Source organism: Eschrichtius robustus, chromosome 3 (genome assembly GCF_028021215.1).
Source record: "Eschrichtius robustus isolate mEscRob2 chromosome 3, mEscRob2.pri, whole genome shotgun sequence".
Lineage (NCBI taxonomy): Eukaryota > Metazoa > Chordata > Mammalia > Artiodactyla > Eschrichtiidae > Eschrichtius > Eschrichtius robustus.
The window spans coordinates 172,451,291-172,467,235 of NC_090826.1; the positions used below are offsets into that span (position 1 = coordinate 172,451,291).

General features: G+C 38.2%; 1 protein-coding gene across 2 annotated transcripts in view; it reads right to left on the minus strand.

Annotated features, from left to right (window-relative positions):
• Positions 1-14,610: 14,610 nt before the first annotated feature.
• RRP15 (ribosomal RNA processing 15 homolog) overlaps positions 14,611-15,945 on the minus strand; it is a 48,475-nt gene continuing 47,140 nt past the window's right edge. For both annotated transcript variants that reach the window (XM_068541814.1, XM_068541813.1), the window contains one exon: positions 14,611-15,784. In XM_068541814.1, coding sequence (XP_068397915.1) covers positions 15,641-15,784 — 144 coding nt within the window. In that variant the 3' untranslated portion in view covers positions 14,611-15,640. The remainder of the gene's footprint in view (positions 15,785-15,945) is intronic.

The following is a 15,945-nucleotide window of genomic DNA, read 5'->3' on the forward strand; positions in this document are numbered from 1 at the left end:
CTCTCCCACTTGGGCTTTCTCGCTGAGGGTAGCAGGCACTTGGCAGCCTGCAGTAGATCCTCTCCTTTCTCCTTTCTGCGGCCAGGCAGCCCCTCGGTTTGCCCCCGAATGGCTCCCTAGACCGTTATCCTAGGTTCTCCATCCCTCTCGCCAGGCCTCCTCCACTTGCGCTCTCGCTCTTCCCTGTGTGTGTCTCTCTCTGCCTCTCTCCCGGTCTCTCTGTATCTCTCCGGCTGCCTCTGCCTGCCTTTCTCTCCCTCCCTCTCTCTCTCTCTCTCTCTGGTCGGGAGCTTCTGGAGCTCCCCTCGGAGCGTACCTTCTGCTGCCAGCAGATAACATCACGATCCTGCCTGGGAGGAGAGATTTATAAGTTCTCTCTGAACCACGTGTTTGCCTTCAACAAAGTGACGTGCTAGGATTACAGTCAGAAGTCCTCTCGTTTACTTAGACCACGAGCTCTCCCTGAACCGTTGAGGGGGTGTGGAAATGAGGACGGCTGTGGGGAAGGGAGGGAGGAGGTGGAGTGTGCGCCCTGACAACAGTGATTTATGGTATTTACTTTATATAGTCATTTTGGACCCGTCTGGTGAAGGACATGCGATCAAGCCTCCCATTTTTACTTCGTGTGGCTCGCTCACAGCCTCCCAGATGGGATCACTTGCTCTAGAATGGAAGTCTTCCCTCCTGTATTGTACACACACACACACACACACACACACTCTCTCTCTCTCTCTCTCTCTCTTATGCAAATGAGCATCAAACAGTTGACTCTGGGCCAGGCCAGCCCTGAGATAGGTCATCCAAGCTCCACCTCCTAGCTTTTTAGTGGAATCATTTTCTGAGATTCCAGAGCACCGTGCTGGTACCTCTATCCTAAAGCTTATTTTATTATGGTTTGTTGTTTACAGCCTAGTTCTGCATTTGACTGTGAACGGCTGAAAACAGAGCTCTCTCTTTTGCACCTGGAGAATGAATTATATTTATTTTACTGTTTGAATGAATGGCTATCTTAATTTGCTGCCTAAGCCACTTCTTGACATGGCTTTCTCTTCACCTTCTTCCCCAGCTAGACTTTAGCAATCAACTTCATTCCTTCCACAGGATATATCCAGGAAGCTGGGATTTTAAGTGTTTGATGTCGCTGTTATACACTACTCATAACTTGACATTTTCTATTTCAACCTAGTCCAAATTAGATAAATACAAAAATAATTCTTGCCCCTGTTCACTTTTCCATTTTTCTTTTACCTTTAGTTACTCAAAGTCAACATTTTCATTTCATCATGACGGTAGCCATACAGACTAGACAGATGATTTAAACTGGAAACTCTGTTGAGTTTTCCCCCAAACTCAAAGCCACTATATCATTCCCTAGTTCAGATGTTCCTTTTATTATAGAAAGGTCACAAGGAACTTTCTCTAACTTTTGGAATTTACACTTTCCATGTGTATGGGGCCTATATCATTAGTAAATAGAGGGGTGGATAGTTACAATAACAGTAGCTAACACATATTACACTTAGTAATGTGAGGCAGATCGACAGATGTATATATATGGTCATTTAATCTTCACAACATTCTAAAGTAGGTATTATTATTATTATCATCTCTATTTTGCAGATGAGGAGGCTGCGGTACAGAGAGGTTAAGTACCTTGTTCAAGACCATAGTAAGAGGCAGAGCTGGATTTTAAAATCAGAATGTACTGTCTATGTTCTTATCCACTACGTATTTCTAAGAAGCACTGGTACCAGAATATGTCTGACAAACAGGGATTGTGTGGTGAAGTTAAGTTTGAGAGATACTGGGTACTCTCTTGCCTTCTTACAGATTCACAGTTTCCATCATGTTAAAGGCTCTGAGAATCTTACAGAAAATAAAACTGTTTAACTCTTTTAACCCAGCATATCCTGAACTCCCTTGAACATGGGATTGTTTCCTATGAAAACACATCAGAAAACTCTGGAATAAAGGAATTGTTCCAACCAACTTCTGAATAATTCTGAAAATTATGTGTAAATCAGCATTAGCACGTTCCTTTCCTGGAGGTCAATTTCAAATTGAAGCAACTTGAAAGCAGTTAAGTATACTCAAGAGGCTGCTATGGGGCTAGTAGTTCCACCAAGTTGTCATCCCTTTTGAGTTGAGTTGAGTTTGAGAACTGCACTAATCTAGCTATACACAAAGGGGAGAAGTGACTGTTCCTACACGTGGGGCAATTATAGGACATAGAGCAGAAGCTACTGAGTGAGGATGCGGCTTTGGAAGGTGGCTGGTTACCTTAGGCACTGTGCTCCGCCAAGGACACAGGCTCAGCCTCCCCTCACATTAGGGAGACTACCTTCTAGATATAAACACAAACGTACCTGAGGTTAAGTGGGTTCAGATTAGAGAGAGTGTGGATAAAGCAGCAAAAGTCCATCTCCATCACTGCTAGGAAAGCAACCTAAGCCATAAATCCTTCTGACAACCCCCTTCCCAACATACAAACACACACACTTTTGTCCATGGTATTTAGTTTGATGAACACATACTGCTTACTTTACAACCCCTCAGACTCCTGGCCTGTTCATAAGAGGCTACTTTTAATTTCCCCAAAGCCCAGGAAGCGAGGACAGGGGAGGGGATGGTAAACTCTTCTGGTGTAGCTGAGGAGAGTGACTTGAGTGTAGCAGGAGAGGAGGCGCCCCTTTCTACCTCTCAGGTGAGCAATCCTTTGAAGATGCAACAGGTAAGACTTCAGGAGCTGTCCCCCTGGTTTACCAAAGCCATATGGTAAAAGGGGATTGCACCCACACAGACCATCCTGATTACCTCGAGGAGGCAGGTGAGCACAGTGGTAAAAGGGGCAGGTTCCAGACTCAAGTTTTCTTGGGTTCAAATATCCATCGCTTTCTGGTTTTGTGATCCTGGCTAAGTTACTCAGACACTTGTGTTAGTTTCTTCATCTATGAAATGGGGATAACGCATAGTACCAACAAGTTAAGATTATTGTGAGGATTAAATGACACAAGGTACCAAGAGAGTTTCTAACACAAGCTCGCACTTAATATATGCCCATTAAATGTTAGCGACCATTCTTGTATACTCTCACTTCTTCATTTCTGTCAGTTCTTTCTCCAATATAAACAGAAGGAAAAAGCCAGGGAAGATGCTAATTAGAATTTGCTTCATGGTTATGCCTCCTGGAAGTTTCTATAAGTTCATGCTCATTGTTATTTTAAACATTATGGTATTTTTCCCCTACTAATTGTAGGAAGAAAGGGCAAGAAAATACAATTTTGGTGAATAGAACTCTAAATGATTATCAAAATCCAGTTAAGTCCAAATTCCAGTTTAACACCCTAAAATGGAATTCTTTGTTTTCCAGATCAGTGGGAGAGGGTACAGCTGTTTCCACCGCTAGCCTTTCTCTGCTCATTAATGGGTATATTCACTTAACTAATGTGCAAGTCCTACAAGAGCCTGAACAAATGCTTGATATCAAAACAACTACTCATCCCTGTCCCAGAGTTTTACCCCTAAGGATCACAGACAAGAGTTTATAATGTAATAGGTCCTTCCTAAGTCTGGTGAAAGAAAAACTTCATTTGTAACAATTTTGAAAGCTTTCCACAATGGTTTCAAGCCTCAAAAACCAGGAGGTGGGGAAAAGAAATACACAGAGCTACTGTAATTGATTACATTTTACTCTCAATAGTTACACTTGATAACCGCAAAGTAACCCTTTAATGTGAAAATATACCAAAAGCCTTTTAATTTCTTACTTGTAATTTTATCTTTGACACCACAATTCAAAAACAATGTTTGGTCCATAGCACTTTTTGTCTCATGTTCTGTAGGCATTTTTATGCAAGTTTCTGCTCTCAGAATAATGAAATGAAAACGTTTAGTGATTTCCACAAGAAAAATCATCCAAATATTGTTTCCATTCTGTATCTATAGGTTTATCCAAGAAAGAAGTGATAAAGGACAAAGGACGGCACACTGGCAGGGAGGAAAAGGCTGAAAGAGAAGATCACAGGTGGTGAAAGATAAAGGGATGAACTCAGGAGACAGGGAAAAGCAGAGGTATCAGTAGGTTGTGAGGTTTTAAAGTGATAAACTCCTCACACTTTGATGATACACTGTGGGAACACTGATCTTACCCTTTGGAATTGCGATTAGTTGATGGATTACTGCTAGTGGCTTTGGGGCCCTTCCACCTCTATATTTTCAGCTCCATGAGATTTCCAACAGGGGGCAACCTCCGGAGGCCTGGATACTGTCACTGCCTACTGAAATCAGCCAGAGATTCTGGTTTCTTACCCCGGTGAAATTCAGCCACTAAAATAGCACTTGGTGACTGATATAAATAAAGAGCATTTAGTGATTGATATAAATAAATGAACATTATGGGGACAGCTGTCTTACACTAAAATATGGAGACATGCTTGATAAAATGCTAATGCTGATCAAAAGAAGCCAGCAGTAGAGTTTGCCTTAGTTTTTAGGGCAGGGTTTGACACTTGCCTTTACAGAATCTCTGCTCCTACTTCACTGACCCCACCAGCCCAGCAGTCCCCAGACACTTCACAAAGCAAGAGGCTGGAATTAGGTTGCTGGGGAGAAAGGGAGACAGAGAATATGAACAAAGTAAAAATTCAAAGATGAGGAAGGAAAAGAAAAGGCAAACGATAAGAGAAAAACATAATGATGTTATAATTAAAATGAGTATGACAACATAAAGTGGAATTTTTATCTTTTTAAGATATATAGTCTTTAAATGAATTTGTCATCATTTCAGTGGGCTTCATAGATTGTGGAAAATTCTGAATGTGTAAATTTCCATGAGCAAAGTTACCAACCTCTATTTCAAACAACCTTGCCTTTCTGCTGCCTCAATTATCCTGCAATTAAAACATGAAAATAAAACAAAAACCAACAGGCAATAGCAATTGCAGATAAAAAGAAAACCTGGATGTAGTTTTTTTTAATGTTAGAAGGAAAAACTAAATACGTATTTTAAAAAGCAAAGTGTAAGTATACTTTTAATATGTATTTTAGAAAGCAAAGGTATATCGGTAGTTATGATTTGTAAAAGTGGAGACTGAGGGCCACAAACTTTTCCTGATGTTTGTTTCAAGTCTTAGAAAAGAAAGTTAGTCCTTACATCTAGGGCGACCATATAATTAATCACACAAACCTGAGCACTTTCAAGAGTGAAGAGGATGCTTTTCATCAATACACAGGACACCAGGGGTAAACCAGGACTATCCCAGACTGTCACCCTAAAATGAAGCCACTTTCCAATCGGAATCTGTAACAATGCATCAATTAACTTTTCACCTTTTCTCGGTTCAGTATGATATATGTTGCGTATTTCCAAGCCTTTTTTTTCTTTGCCTATGCTACGGATTCTAACAATCACTATCAGGGCTATAATTTGAAAATACTTGTACGATTTTTAGCATTTATATAAACATGCACCACCCCCAAAATGAAGCTCCTGAGAGGTGCCTGGTCAAGATTCTTCTGAGCTCCATGAAAGCCCATCTCCCACACAGACAGGAAGAAGAGGATGAAGATGGAAATGACTGGGGATTAACAAGTATTTCATGTATTCTGGGTACAGCCAAATTCATTTTTAAATTTTGGAAAGTGAACAATAGATAAAAGAATCTGAAAGGTAAAAATAAAGTGTCCTCTTCCCGTTTTAGTGTACAGAAAGAACAGAATGTTTCTGTCATTTGCTGCTTCCAGGTCACCTAATACTGACTTTTTACATGTTGATCTTTCCTGTTTAGTAAACAGTGAAGGCTGCAACAAAACCAGGGACCTGGGAAGTTAACGTCACCTACAGTTCTGGTTTCTTTTTAGATTATTTCAGTTATCTCTATGTGTCTTTTCAAGTACAAAGGCAGTATCTTTACAGTCAATATCAAACGGCAAGCTGTTTACCATAAACCAAAGGAATAAATCCATAAATGGGTGTGTGCTATGACCCAAAGAGACTTCAGCAATACACAGAAATGATTTTGGCTACCTGGTTATTAGAGATAAGCTTTTGTTTTTTAAGAGGTCTTTGTTAATTAAGTTACTTAAGGTCACTAGACAACAGATTGTTGCAAGGTCAATCTGGTTATTTGACCAGTTGTAACGGTTAAATGGAATCGATACCCCGGTTGTACTGATTGTTCAGAAACTAGTCCCTCGCCTGGTGTGAGGGCTGGAGGGGAATCGTTTAATTCAATGATAGCCTAAATCGTGCCACCTAGAGGAGAAAAGTGGTATGTCCTACAGCTTCCTATTTGGAGAAAACTAACATACTCAATTTCCCTGGGTATTTTCATCACAGCCTATTAAACAATGATACAATGTCATCTGGCTGTAAATTTCTTTTTAACTGTAATTAACTTTCACCTCAAGAATATTTTCCATTGACTTTTTTTTTCCCCAGAGGAAAAATAAAGTGTTAGTTACTTGTTATCTCCTAGCCAATAACATTCTAAACTAAAATCTAGTCTTCATTTTTACAAAGCATAATTTGAATATCTAAATTCTTAATAGCAAAAATGTCAGCACTTACACTTTTATGAGCCATCTAATGTCATTAAGTAACAACCAGAGCTATGGGCAATATATTGTATCTTCGTATAAAAGGAGCTAGTCATGTTCCAACAGACAAAACTACTGGACCCTACTCCAGGACTTAGTAGTAGTTCCATTTCTGCAGCATCAAGATAATTAAATAGCAAAGTTTTAATTATCAGACATAAACAAGATCTATAATAAATTCTCCAATAGTACACTGTATAATAAACTGACAGTAGCAACCAAAATAAAGCCTGAGCTGACAAGCTACCTTTAAATTGCTAGTGCCAGGAAAATGTTCACCTTTTGATACGTGCCGTCTTCCCCTACCTTCCACTGGCCATAGGTTCGTGTCATGAGTAAATGAGACTAAAAAATGTAATATGCCTATTTATTTTTCCCAGAGCAAAGTGCAATTTCTAGAATCTCATTTTCTATAAGACCTTAATAATTTCTAGAATGTCACTTGCTATACAACATTAGTATCATCTACAATGTGAGGAATCACTGTTGTGTTTAACAGCTCTATGACTGGAGCTTGGACTCAACTGTATTAATAACTGTGAACTCGGGCAAGTAATTGAACCTATTGCCTGTTTCCTCAACTATATGTTGGGGACAATAACAGCACCTACTTCACAGGGTCATAGGAAGACTGACTGGATGAGTTAAGGGCATTATAAACTGTTAAATACTATCTGGCACACACTAATTACTGTATAAATGTTTGCTGTTCTTATGACTTGCTCTGGTCCAACTTATACTTGACTGGTTGATGGGCCGACCTTCATGCAGTCATCAATTGCACCTCTCCATGTCAACCCCTTGGAGCGTTCCATTAAGACAGTATTTAGAGTTTTGGTTCTGGAACAGTTGAAGTAGACAGTAAATATATTTTAATTTCTCATTAAAGGTCAGGATCTTGGTACTCAGTGTGAACTCGACTTTTCAGGCCGTCAAAAATTATTTTCTCAAAAAAAGAATGTATTATGTTCTTCGATTCATCTAATGAATTTTTGGCATTTGAAAATTTTACTTATGCTATCCATAAGTTTTTAATCTTACATTTTCAGTCTACATGCAATTCTTGACACGTGACTTCACCAGTCTTCACGCCATCATGTTAAATGGTAGCACAAAAGTGGAAGTATCACAGTTGACGTTTGTGTGTGTCCTCAAGTCACTGAACTTGTAGGTTGCCTAGAATTTGTTGTTATTAAAAATAATGCTATTAAACTGTTCACACAGCATTTTCTGTAATTAGGATCTTTTCCTGAGGAGGGTTTCTAGAAGTAGAATTACTGGGTGAACACAAATTTTACTATCTGCCAGACTTTAAACTTTTGTGGGAGGAACTCATTACCTAGAAGAGGAACGTTTATGATTAAAGAGATCAGAAATGAATAACAAATCTACATGCACAGCATCTAAACCTCCAAATATATAATACTGTTTCCTGAGACCCTCCCTACTACATAGCAGGTACTGTGCTAGACAGACGCTGTGCACGCATTATTCCAATCCCTCCAATACACAAAAACATATCCCTGTGCCTGAGGTACATGCTAGCCTCAAAAAGTTTTAAGACATTTTTGCAACGACACATGGCTTAATGAGTCCAAACTGAACTCTGAACTCAGTTCTGATTCCAAAATTTTGCCTTCTGTCATCTAACAACGAATACTGATATTTCTAAAAATATTCCATGTAAATATAACTTCATTTATCATTAAAAAGTGTACTTGGGAGTCCTCCTAAGGACCAAAATATGGCAGCTGTGTCATGCAATAGATATTGCTATCATTCCTACCATTTGTAGAGAAGGATAATGTCACCTTGAACCTTTCGGACTCTGAGCTTTTACTATTTATAATACACTTAAGAGATCCCAGTGTTATTGTACAAAGACAAATATTATGTAGAAACAGCCCTGATGCTGTGCTTGGTACTACTCAGTATTTCAGGATAACTGCTGTGTCTGGCCGCCTGGCTGATGTTTGGAGAGCTGATGTCAATCTCTTATTTATGTCCATCCCATGGGAGGGGATCCATTTTTACCGAAGACTGAAGTCTGGCTCTGCGAGCATGCAGAGGCAACTGTCTAGAAGCCTCAGGGTGAATCAACAGCTGCGAGGCCACCCACGCAAAGGACACGGCTCTCAGCTGTCTCTCCACTCAGAGCCCAAGTTGGTCTTGACCCCACACAAATTTGGTGTTGCTGCTCTGATGTTTATGCACCGATTGCATTAAAGATGCAGGGCAATGATTCTGGGGTTAGAGAAACTGTCCTTTATACAAATGTGGTTTGACACCTCATCGCTTTAAACTGGCTGGACTAATAATGCTCATGGTGCGCTTTGTTTTCCGGGTGTTTTTGCCCAAATCTGCAACCTCCATTTGCTCTGGCAGGATGTCGAGCGTGTGCTGGGACAGATCGGAGCCCCTGGATACCTCGGGAGCCCTGCCACTCCCACTCAAGGCGCTTCCTCAGGAAACCTCCTAAACAAGGAGACTCCCGACAGAAGTCCCCAGCGCTGGAATTCACTGGCTTAGATGGCACCTGCTGTCTGCTGCTCTGACAGTTCTCAGTATGTCCCTTTCGTGCATCACAAACCTATTGTTTCACAGTACAGCACTGAGACTTAAAGTTTATAGTGTGTTCATTCTGAAAGCTGCAGGTGATACTACTAAAAAAGCAAATGCTATGTGTCATACACAGTGGCCTAACATGTAAGGACAATAGTTATACCTCAGGAAATAATTATAAAGCAACGTAATATAGCTTTTTAAAAATACAAATAGTGAAAAAGACATCAACCATAATTTAGTCAATAAACATCACACCAGTATTTGTATATACTTAAATTGTATCAGTAAATGTTTACGGAACAATTCAAGATAGACTTATGATCCCAAAATTTACTGATATTTTATTAGACTAAATATACGCTCTGTGACTTTATTCTCTTCATCGGTAGACAGACCACCACTAGCCATGTGCAGCTTTTAAAACTTGAAGTAATCAAGTAAAATGAAAACTCCAGCTTCTCTGTATCCCTAGCCACACTGCAGATGATCCGTAGCCACTTGTGCTACCATATTGGACAGTGGAGATGTATTTCCATCATCACAGGAAGTCCTACCAGACAGTAGTGATGTAGAGACCAAAAGTATAAGGAATCAGGCCCACTTCTCCAACATATACCCTTGTTTAACTACTCGAATGAAAACCAAAGAGCATTTGCCAGAAAGCTAAATATATACTCCTGCTATGGCGGAGGGGTGGGTGAATAAGGTGAGCAATGTTGGACCAGATGTTGCTAACAAAGCAAAATGAAACATATTTTGTGACTCTGAGGACAACTCTTCTGAACACAAAAGTTTCATCACACACCTAGATAAATAGCCCTAAATCATAACTCCCTGAAAGTATGCTCAGCAGACCAGATGAAAAATACTTATGTGGTTCTAAGCTAGAAAACATCCTTTGGAGAATCTAAAATTGTTTAAGAATTGTTGGACTATATCTTCAAACTACGAAATTCTGATTAGATTTATTACAACTCTTAGTATTTTGCTAACCACCAATCACTACTCTAAATGTCCTGTCACCTATCTCAGACACCATTTTACTTCCAAATCTGTTCATTGGTCCTCCTGATTGATATATTTAATCAAGTTCAGAAAAGCTCACACAGAGAAAAAAATTACCAGGAGGCCCACCTTTGCTGCAATAGACAGTAAGATTCATCTATCCAGCTGGCCAGTATTCAGACTCCTGCTTTCTTGGGGAAGGAATGAGAGAGCTTTTTGTAGGCATGGAGGAGTTCTCTCTCCTTTTTCCAAAATTTGTTCTAACTGCCAATTCACCTCAAATAGTCTTCGTACTCATAATATCTGCAGGGCTCAACAGACTCACTACCTATCACAGATATACCGAGTGGAGACAAACATCAGTCATATTGATCCTAATAGATAAATTTAAGGAAAGAGTAGTATGAACTCTGCTTCCTTCAACTGAAAACCGTTTCCAAGTAAAAATGAACTTAACATCGATAGAGCACCGACAAATTAACCTCTTCACACCCCTAGACAAGCTTCATTATTCTAGGACTCCTGTTACTGTACAATTACTGTACAATTCTGTTACAATAGTTTTTTTAATGTACAACTTAGATTCCACTATAATAGTTTTTTAAAAGGTTATCTTTTAACAAACATTTTTAAAGTCATGGCAGATAACTGATTTATTTCAAGTTATCACTGTTAATCCAAGTTGCCACACAATCCAAATCATACAGTGGGCACGTACTGCAGGAAGTCAACTTTAAAAAGGAACAGGAGATTTGACTTTTTGATTTTTACAGGAGTAAGATTACCCCTTATTTTGCCATAAACAATATCACTCCAATGATTCTAGTACAGTTCCTGGAACAGGTGCTCAATTAATGCCAGATAAATACTTCACTTAACTTTCTAATTCTAGTACGAAATTTAAGTCAAGAATCAATGGTAGGGCTTCCCTGGTGGTGCAGTAGTTAAGAATCTGCCTGCCAATGCAGGGGACACGGGTTCAAGCCCTGGTCTGGGAAGATCCCGTATGCTGTGGAGCAACTAAGCCTGTGCATCACAACTACTGAGCCTGCGCTCTAGAGCCCGCAAGCCACAACTACTGAGCCCACGTGCCACAACTACTGAAGCCTGCGCGCCTAGAGCCTGTGCTCCGCAACAAGAGAAGCCATGACAATGAGAAGCCCGCGCACCACAACAATGAGTAGCCCCCGCTCGCCACAACTAGAGAGCCAGCGCACAGCAACAAAGACCCAACGCAGCCAAAAATAAAAAAACAAATAAATAATATATTAAAAAAAAGAATCAATAGTAGCTAAAGTTATTTCACATCTAAGTTAAAAATGTACCATTTGCTATTTTATGCATTGCTGTGGACTGAATTTTTGATCCCCCGCCTTCCACAATTCAGAGGTAGAAGCTCTATTCCTAATATGATAATATTGGAGGTGGAGCCCTTTAGGAGGTAATCAGGTCATGAGGCCCTTATAAAAGAGACACTGAGAAAGACGATCTCTCTCTCTCCCTCAAGCAGACACAGCAAGAAGTCAGTTGTCTACACACCAGGAAGAGGGTGCTCATCAGACATCAAATCTGCCAGCACCTTGATCTTGGACTTCCCAGCCTCCAGAACCATGAGAATAAATGTTTGCTGTTTTTCCCACCCAGTCTATGGTATCTGGTATAGTGTCCTGGACTAAGACACACACACACACACACACACACACACACGTGCGCACTTCCTTAAGAAATTACAAATGTTAAAAAGTATCTACTGATTTTTCAAATGTATGTTTTAAAAGTGCAATTCACGTGGCACAAATATATCACTATACTAAGTGCAATAATGGTACTCTGTGATCATTTAAAAAAACTGAAAAAATAAAACTTCCATCCCATTTCACTTATGACTCTTTTATATTATATAATTTTATATTAATATAGTTTTTATATATATTAAAATTAATATAGTTAATATAATTTTATATTAATAAACATCTATAATAAAATAACATAAAATAAGTAAATCCGTATAGGGAAGAAACAAGTTATCCAAAAGATGTAATATCAACTTACTTATTTGACCTCCTCCTATCTCTTCTAAATATTTATGCTCTATGATGAGTCCCTTATAGGCATTCCCTCAGGCCTTACAATTCCTTACAAGGTCCTCAGTTTGTCCACGTTTCTGTTCACACTTCAGCCTTAGAACTTCTCTGCTGTTACATGTTAACTGGGACATCTTTAGGTGTCTAGAAGCTCAATTAAACGGCTTTATGGTTAAGGACTGCATTTACACGTCCTGAAGACCAGCACGGGAGGGAGGATTAGTTTAGTTGGCAGCCACTGAATATTAAGTATGTTCATATGTGCAAAACACAGTGACTGAAAAGCCTTAAGAGGTTTTCCAAAATTTAAACTTTCCCTTTCACCCACTTATTCATATTATAAAAGACAAAATATTTTAAAGGATTGGACTTACCCTCAAATAAATCTTCCAGAACTTCCTATGGAGTCATTTCAGGTTCTAAGTACTGAAAGCGAGCCTTTGAATTAGTCCATCCAAAGCGTTTCCAGGATATATTTTTCAATGAGTAGAATAATACTTAATCTACATAGAAGTCTAGGTAACTTGAAAATAAATTCAGTATTCTAAGTTAAAGTACTAAACTACTGTAATGATTCTAAGTTATTGTCAGTCTATAACAGGTATTAATTTTGTGAGATTTCAACGCCTAAAAGCAAAACATAAGCAATACTAAACTATGCTAATACTGAGAACATTCACCCTAGCCATCTGAATATCCAGATAAGGGAATAAGATAATACCTAGGTACTGGTTACCTGGTTACTATTTTCCATTGTTCTTTTTAAACAAAAAAAAATAAAATCTTTTTATTACTCTATTACCCTAAATAGTTACCAAAAGTAAAATCCAAATATTGTTATATTTAGATAACTACAGCGGGGAGAGGTATAGTAATGCTGTTCTTTCTCTTTTCCCTCCGTAAAGAACTCAAAGACAATATCAGAAGTTAGGTGCAGAATTATTTATCTGATTGATGTCAGAATTTAAATGTTGTAGGGGGACTTCCCAGGTGGTACAGTGGTTAAGAATCTGCCTGCCAATGCAGGGGACACAGGTTCAAGCCCTGGTCCGGGAAGATCCCACATGCCGCAGAACAACTAAGCCCGTGTGCCACAACTATTGAGCCTGCGCTCTAGAGCCCATGAGCCACAACTACTGAGCCCACGAGCCGCAACTACTGAAGCCTGCACGCCTACAGCCCGTGCTCCGCAAGAAGAGAAGCCACCGCAATGAGAAGCCCGCGCACCACAACAAAGAGTAGCCCCCACACGCCACAACTAGAGAAAGCCCGCACGCAGCAACGAAGACCCAACGCAGCCATAAATAAATAAATAAATAAATAAATGTTGTAGGTAAAATATTTAGGGTAGAGATGACACAGCTAGATTATTTAAAACATCCATCTAAAGATACAGAGTTTTTAAAATAATATGCTCATCCTTAGATTCATATATGGTGGTATTTTGCTTAAATATTTGATCGCCAATATGCAGAAATATTAATACATATAAAACATCCTATCTTTATGATAAAAACTATTTCATGTGATTTACATATGCTTTACACCTTCTAACATAAGTGATACATTTATTTTTTCTTATAGCAGCAACTCAATTTTATTTTGGAATAAAATGATTTCTGAAAGAAGAAAATCTGCCAATATTCTCTTCCTTCCTTTCAGTTTGAAAATCTTGCTCAATTTTTCTAAACTAAACTAAGGACTATACGATGAGTTTATGTTAAAAAACAACTTTTTTTTACTAAACAAGAAGTTATTTACCCATTTCTATCACCTGATGTCCTATGCAGAAGAATTTTTCCAAAGCTTTAATATGATTCAGAAACAGATTAATAGCAAAAAAAAAAAAAAGTAAAAGCTTTAATTCTGAGAAGATAAAAGTTTTTAGGTGCTGCAAATTTGTTTTTCAAAATTATCTACGTGTGAGGTTGTATTGAAATATTTATCTGTGTTAAGTTATATTGAGATGTTTAGCATGCTCACGTTACTACTGAGGACTAGTTGTTCACATTTACTTATATTACACTGACAAAATAGCAGTTCTATAATTTAAGAAGACACTAAATTTCAAAAGTTTGGATACATACAAAAATGTACTTTGAGCTCTGCTGGTTTAATCATTTGATATCTTAGATGTATACCTTCCTTTAGGATAACAAATACCAGGCCATGGACTAATTTAACTTTGGTTACATAATACTTGTAACACTCAAATGGGTTTGCAAATATAAACGTCTCTGCTCTAGCATAGTTTCGAGGGGAGGATTATCCTTCGATATATAACAGATGCAAGCATGTGCAATTTGGTAGTAGGAGGGAACTATTTTTACTATGGAAAGATGGAGTAAGGAATGGACCCTTTTAAAAAAGAACAGATCACTTTTATTAAATAATTCCCCTACAAAGTTTGCATCTTAGGCCCAGTTTGACAGAAATTTTGGAATGATATTAAATAGCCCTGCTTTCTCTTCTCTTTTTGTTTAACACCTAGATTCTGAAAGTCATCCAATTTAATAATCTTGAAGACAACTATAAGGAATCAAGTCTCAAATCAGACGCAGCATCTGACGCAGACTATCTGTTGTCTACCCACCATTTCACTGGTCAGCCAGTCCATGAAAAAAGAATTTAAGCTAACTCAAATACTTAGGGAAAATAAGAGAAACTAGAACATGTCAAATATGCTTCCTAAGAAATTATGCCTCATTGCATAAGTTAAATATGAGAATTTCCACCTCAGTAAACCTCTCATACAAAAATAACCTAACACTTAAAATAAATCTAAGCCATTATTTATATATATTACTTAGCATATAAAAGGAAATAATATAAAAGTAGAAATTTGATGTTTCTTAAATCATAATTGCCAGAGTGTCTAAAAATAAAATCATCACCCCAAATCAGAAATGCTGTAATTTAAAAATTTTGCTACATAGGTTTTCTCAATAGCTCACCAAAAAAAAAACACCAACCCTTCCCCACAAAAAATAATACATATATAGGTCTGTAAGTTAGAGGCTGAAAAACATTAACTTCAAGGAGTTCATTTTAATTATGAATTGATATTGCATTTCTACAACCCTTGGTGATACTTAAATAAAACACCAATATCCAAAAGCAATAGGTAAACCTATAATGAACTTGGCAAAATGCATATCTCAAGTAGAAATATTTCTTTCTACAAATGTTCTAAAGAACAATGCTTAAAATTATACAAGGTTTGAAATATCATTTTAACCAAGTTTACATGAAAAAGAGAAACACCGAAGTTGATAATAGTGAAAGTCTTTTGGCTCTCTTACAAATGGTATCTTTATAATTCCCCAACTTTCAGAGCATGAGCATTTTTCTAGGAAAAATAAAATGGAAACTGTGTTTCTTATATAGCTTTATGTGTCAGAGTCACTTCCAGACCCCGGCCTGTTGTCATCTGGTCCATCACTTTCTTTGTCCCAGTCTTTCATGGATGCTCCCATCATGAAATTATCACGTAGGATAGTCCATCCTGGGCCCTCTTCTGATTTTGCTTCAGTCTGTGGAAAATTACACAATCAAAATATTCAGAAGTCAATTTCATCATAAGGAAATTTTAAAATTCCAAGCTATAAAACAAACCTGTCAACACTTTTATAATAGGAGTGAAATCAAGACAAATTATAGACTGACTTTATTTATACACTATGATCATATATGC